Source organism: Atractosteus spatula, chromosome 2 (genome assembly GCF_055471065.1).
Source record: "Atractosteus spatula isolate fAtrSpa1 chromosome 2, fAtrSpa1.hap1, whole genome shotgun sequence".
In the NCBI taxonomy this organism is placed as follows: domain Eukaryota; kingdom Metazoa; phylum Chordata; class Actinopteri; order Semionotiformes; family Lepisosteidae; genus Atractosteus; species Atractosteus spatula.
In genome coordinates, this window is record NC_142707.1 from 21,505,384 (window position 1) to 21,511,383 (window position 6,000).

At 35.7% G+C, this 6,000-nt stretch overlaps 1 protein-coding gene across 1 annotated transcript in view; it reads right to left on the reverse strand.

Moving 5' to 3' along the window:
- Positions 1 to 5,751, reverse strand: part of znf512 (zinc finger protein 512) — a 28,987-nt gene extending 23,236 nt beyond the window's left edge. The window contains exons 1-6 of the mRNA XM_088909403.1: positions 5,579 to 5,751; positions 4,566 to 4,664; positions 3,604 to 3,659; positions 3,061 to 3,119; positions 1,853 to 1,950; positions 697 to 783 (exon numbers count right to left, since the gene is read on the reverse strand). Of these exons, the coding sequence (XP_088765529.1) occupies positions 697 to 783; positions 1,853 to 1,950; positions 3,061 to 3,119; positions 3,604 to 3,659; positions 4,566 to 4,653 (388 nt within the window). The 5' untranslated portion in view covers positions 4,654 to 4,664; positions 5,579 to 5,751. The remainder of the gene's footprint in view (positions 1 to 696; positions 784 to 1,852; positions 1,951 to 3,060; positions 3,120 to 3,603; positions 3,660 to 4,565; positions 4,665 to 5,578) is intronic.
- Positions 5,752 to 6,000: the final 249 nt, after the last annotated feature.

Below are 6,000 nucleotides of genomic sequence, written 5' to 3' on the forward strand. Positions count from 1 at the left end.
AATCTGATTTGATTTTGGGTTGCTTCGTGCATACATTTGATCATCAGAACAAATGTATACCTTGTGTTCAACTCACTGATTTTAAGAGATCATTAATACTGGGACAGATTCAATAAGTAAATTTCAGACTGTAAGGGTCAGTTTTTGATTGCATATCTCTCCAATGAGCTCAACCTACTGAGCTCAAACTCTTTGAGTAATAATTTGCATTCATACTGTATGCCTTGCTGCAGCCACCTTGAGTTCTTGCCTGTTCTTGGGGTGTTCTGATTTTAATTTAATTTTTACCTGAGCATGTAAAATGCATGCTCAATTATACTTAATCTGTAGATTGACTTGGCCTGTTTATCACTTTCTACTTTTTCTCCTGAGGAACTCTTTAGTTGCTTTGGGTATACAGTATGCTTTGGGTCAGTCGTGCTGTATGCAAAAGTTCTGCCCATAACTTTTGTAAAATGTTCATCTTGGTCTCAACTGTCCATAAATCTTTGTTTCAAACCTCCCCCATGCAAATCTTTGTATTTTCTAAATATTGTAGAGGTAATGTCTTATCCTGGGCATGACCATTTCTGGACCTATTTTCTTAATAGGTAAAAACTGACAGCTTTGCCAAGAAATCATGTACTGATGCGCAAAACTGTAGCCATCTTAAAAAATGTTTTTTTTTCCACTTTCTGATAGACGCATAAGTGGTACCTGTATATTGTGCTGACTTCAGCAGATTCTGGTCAGTGCGCTTATTTTCCGCCTTGTCGTTTTTGTGTTTTTTCTTTGGCACCGTTCCTGTGTTAATGAGGAAGAGGTAGAGTCATTTTAACCGTCAATGACTGTGCATTTTTCCTACTGCAGTTTATATATTTTTTCCTGTTATTGAATTACATAAAAATTGGAGGAGATAATATTCATTGAATATTGATCACTGGACAAAGTAGACACATTTTTCCATATATAAAAACAATGTAGTTTTGAGGTAAAGTGCTGTAATAATTTGAACCATTTATTCAAGATCTCTTAACTGAATTCATATTTCCGAATCAAGGACATACTGTAAGTTGATTTAAGTTATGATGAACAAGAAGATAATAAATACTGTATTGTTTTGATCAGTAAGGCACACCATGACGTTTAATTTGATCAAGAAATACTGAATGAATTCTCACTTCTCTAGCCTTCAAATAAAAAAAAAAGAAATATATTTTGGGGTGCAGCATGGTGGTGCAGTGGTTAAAATTACTGCTTTGCTGGGCTGGGACCCTTAGTTCAATTCTGGACCTGAGGCACTATCTGTGTGGAGTCTGTATGTTCTCTCCAGGTTCTCATGGGTTTCCTCCCACAATCAAAAAAACATACTGGCAGGACAGTTGGCTTCTGGGAAAACTGGCCTTGGTGTGAGTACGTGTGTGTTTGTGTCAGTCTGCCCTGTGATGGACTGGCGTCCCATTCAGTGTGTGTTCTGCCTTGCACCTCTTACTTGCCAGGATAGGCAGCAGTTTGTATAAGGCAGTTAGAAAACTGTTGGAAAATATGTTTTGACAATGCACTAATACTGCTGAACCTCTCATTCATAAAAGTAATCAACCAGATTTTAATTCTCTCATACCTATGTTTAAAATGTTTGCTCCTGATCAAAACTGGTTCCTCATTTCTAAAAAAAATATTGAGCCTTGCAAAGGGGCAACTCTACCAAGAAACAATAAGCAAATGCAAAAGAAACAATAAAATCATGCTCTTTTCCAATTGCAAAGACACTGGGAAGGGTACATGGACTGCATCTGAAATTAAACAATGGATTGAAGTTTGCAAAGAACAGTACTAAAAAGCTATGTAAGGTTCTCCCTGTTGGTGTGGTCACCTTTCTCTGTTTCCAGACTGGGCTTTCCCTCTTTCGTCTCCAGTCGGGATGAAGGCTTCCGGAAGGCTGGGGCCTTGCCCTTGGTACCACTGACCAGGCTGCAGGAAGAGAAGGAGGAGCAGGGGGACTCATTCACAGGATCGTCAGGAGCATTTTCTGAGACAAAGCCACTCTGAAACTCCTGAGTGCTGGAATGCCAAGGAGGTAGTGCTATGCTTTTCATCTGTGACCAGGTCCATAAAACAACACAAGCTACATTTCCCCTTTGTTTTACCTTTCCTTGAGTTTAAGGCTGTAGCACAAAGCAGCTGAATATATTGAGGTCAACAGTCAAGGCAAGAGATAAGTACAGTATTCTTAAGGTCTTCAATGTTCATTGTGTTTTGTACATCTAGTACCTGGTAACTACTAAATTTTATGGCAAACTTACACAATATACTCAATATTTTGCCGCTTCTTATAATGTAACTGGTTGTCTTAGTCCTGTGAAGGGATCCAAATCTCGGTTGTTAGGATTAAAGCAAACAAATGGTACCATAATTCCAAGAGTCCACTAACTTGAAAAGGCTGGGAATGTGAAAAGGCTAGGAATGTGAAGTGAGATGAAACTGAGTGACACAACATGGAAACTGACTGTACACGTATGATTCCAGAATACCTAGAGTAGTATGCCAGCTCAATCCATTTGGGTGCTAGCTGTAAAGATGGACGTCCAGTGAGGTGATTTGAACCCTGATCCCCTAGACTGCAGTACAAATGCAATACTTCTACAACAATGGGATATTCACACGGCAAAACTATTGGTGAGAGATTTACAGTATTTGATATTCAAAAGTCTCCAGTGAAAGAGGCTGAAGAATTTCACTTCACAGGAACCTACAACATATGAAATATTAACAGTATGTTTGTATATTAGTTATGCAGGTTGCAGAGACCAGAGCCATTAAACTGATCAACTGGTTACATTTTCTTTTTCTCATGAGATATATCCTTATATACAGTATCTGCATGAGCAGTTGTGACAAACTCTAGGATGAGTACCAGTCCAAACAAGACTAGTCATAAGTCTCAGCTTGACTGACCTGGGGGATTTCATTCTATTCATAAAAAATAATAAAATGTACATGGAAACATATATTATGAGATAAAAAATTAACTCAGATGTGTGTGCATTTTGAAAGAGTAATAATGGCAAAAAAATCACTTACTTCTTTCTTCCTAAAGTTATCTTTATCTTCTGTACTTTCTGTGGCTGTGGATCTTCATTCTTAAATAGAAAAGTGCAAAAAATAATTTTCTGTACTTCGGGTACAGTCTATATTCATTTAAACGTATTTGTATTACATAAACTTTCTCATCATTGATTAAATGGGTGAGCACATCTTATCCCAACTGAAAGATTAGACAAGTGCAACAGAAGAAATATATGTACAGTATGTATAATTTTACATGTAAAATACATCTTGAAATGTTTGCTCCCCTATTGAAAAACCCATTGCATACAGTATAATCAATTTCAAGTATCACTAATTTAAAGTGGTACATATTTTATGATTATGTTAACATGGATTATGATAACCAAAAATGCCATTCTATGCTGTGCTTACAATCATGTCAAAATTCTTGACTTTCCAAGTTTCTGGTTTATAATAGGTGTAAAATACATACAAATACTGTGACACAATGGATACCGTCATAAAAAATGAATGAGCATTTAAATTTTAAAGTGATCTCTGTGTGCTTCACTTTACCTTGGTTGGTTTGTTCTGACTTGATTTACATTTTGTCTCAGCATCCTTCGATGCTCCTAGAAAGCATAAACAAACACGCTTGAATTTGGAACAGCTGAAAAACAACTATGAAGATGGTGACTGGTGATTACTGTGATTACAAAAAAACACTACATCTAAATGTAAAATGAGGAATAAAAAGCAAACAATAAAAGAAGTGCACCGCATCTGCTGATTCGGGGAAGTTGCATACATGGTTTTCATTCCAACAGTTGTCAGTCACATAATCAATTTATCAATTGATCCAATAATGGCATTTATTTGAACTCTTTATATTAAGTTAAATACATTAAAGGCCCCATTCTCCAGTGTGTACAGTGGCAGAGTTGATAGTTGTGAGCTGAGATATGAAGTACAAAATATTGGTGATTCAATATGAGGTGGGTAAAACAAAAAAAATGTCACTCTAAATTAATAAGAAATGCAAAAAATATGTTGGCGATGACTTTTTAGCTGTTCCACAAACAGCTAAAGATCTCCAACTTACATTTCCATTCAAAACCAGAAAATCAAAAAGGAGCACATTTATGATTTGTCTTTACATTTTCAGAAAAATTTTTTTTTTATCTTTTTTTGCCATTTTAGGTGAAGAACTGTTGAAAACATATTTAAGTTTTATTTCGGACTTTGTTAACACACAAAATTGTTGTCTATGCTCAACAGAATGGCAAAACAGCATGTACTGTATAATAGGACACACTCTATACAGATTTACAAGTATTTACAAGCAGAAGTATTTGCAGTCATATAAAAATGAAGAATTATTATTTCCCACTTAAAACCTGAAATAAATGTATAGATTCTCATCTAAATCTAGATTTTAGATTCTCATCTAAATTCAGCACTCTTATAAATGAATGCATAATTTACTGTAATTGTTCGAGAACTGATCCTAAAGATAAAAAGTCACATCTGTATACTACCTTGTTTTTTGCCCTTTTGTTTTGGTTTTGAAGTCTTCCTTTTGCTAGAAACACTGGAACCCAAGACGGTCTTAGCTCTGTGCTCCATCAGAAGAAATACTTTAAGTACAAGCGAGAGCAGGAGGAGAAATCAGTTTGTTTGCATATGTTGTGCATACTGTATATACAGTATCATTACACACTGGAACATTTCGTGGTAAAATACACTAGACAACTAGAGCTACTTTACAGTATATAGTTAAATTAGAAAATCAGGTCTTTCTATCTCAAATATAGGGCAGAGATTGTGTTCTGACCAAAAGCTAAAGTTAGTGGATCAAACTTGGAAAATTCATGCCTTTGTTGCACACGTCAATTATTGACATTTACACACGCAGATTCTGTACTACTGTATATATAAATAAAACACATGAACGTGTATCCGACTGAACACTACCAGTGCAACTTTGATTAAGGACATACAATATGGTTCTCTACATTTTTTTCCAGATGTATTCTGTGCATTTTAAAACATAATTGAACTGATTTATACAAATCTCGTGTAGTGTATACCGAATAAACTGAATCCCAACAATTAATAAAGAATTATAAAGAAAGAATTAATCATTCTTTCTTTATAGCATCGGAAGTTCATAAGTCTCAGCAAAACCTGGTTAAGCAATGCCAAGCTACCTAACAAGTGGCCTATTTACATTTACCACAAAAATAGATATGATATCGACAACCGGATGCTGGTTTTCATACAGTAGCCAGTAATGTACTGTATTTACAGTACCATCATAAGCTATAGCATCATAAGAAAAATTAAAGAAGCATAGCGTTCATGCTATGTGCAACGGATATATAATTCTAGCAGCAACTGTCGGTTTTGTATGTGCCTATCAAAAGAAATATCAAGTGTATTATTGCGATGTATCTTAATAGTGTGCTTAAAACTTTGCCGTCTGTAAATGCAGTTATCAAATGCTGTCTCTATTATTTCTATTCTCCATTTCTAGTTATCCATACTGTACCTTAGTCTTGTTTCTGGATGCCTAGGATTCGTATTTCTTTGTTGCTAGATTCCTTTATATCATTTTGCGGTGTCTTTACAAAGATCAGCTAAGTACAAACATTTATTTATTTCTGGACCGATGTATCCATATAAACGCGATAATCATGGGTCTCAAATGCCACACCATTCAACAACATTGTTCGCTCACATACACTTGAATATAGCGCAGCCATCCCTGCTGATGACTTCATTACTGAACCGCCCAATTTTTCACCACAGCAAATAAGATACTGCACCTTCCCTGGACGGCTACATGAGGCGGGTCGAATAGGCCATTATGAATAATAAAGAAGAATAGTTTGATGCAGAATCATGCATTTTCGGGTGTTTAATAAACAGAAGCTTAAATACTGTATGTCCTACCTTGAAACACATGCTTCA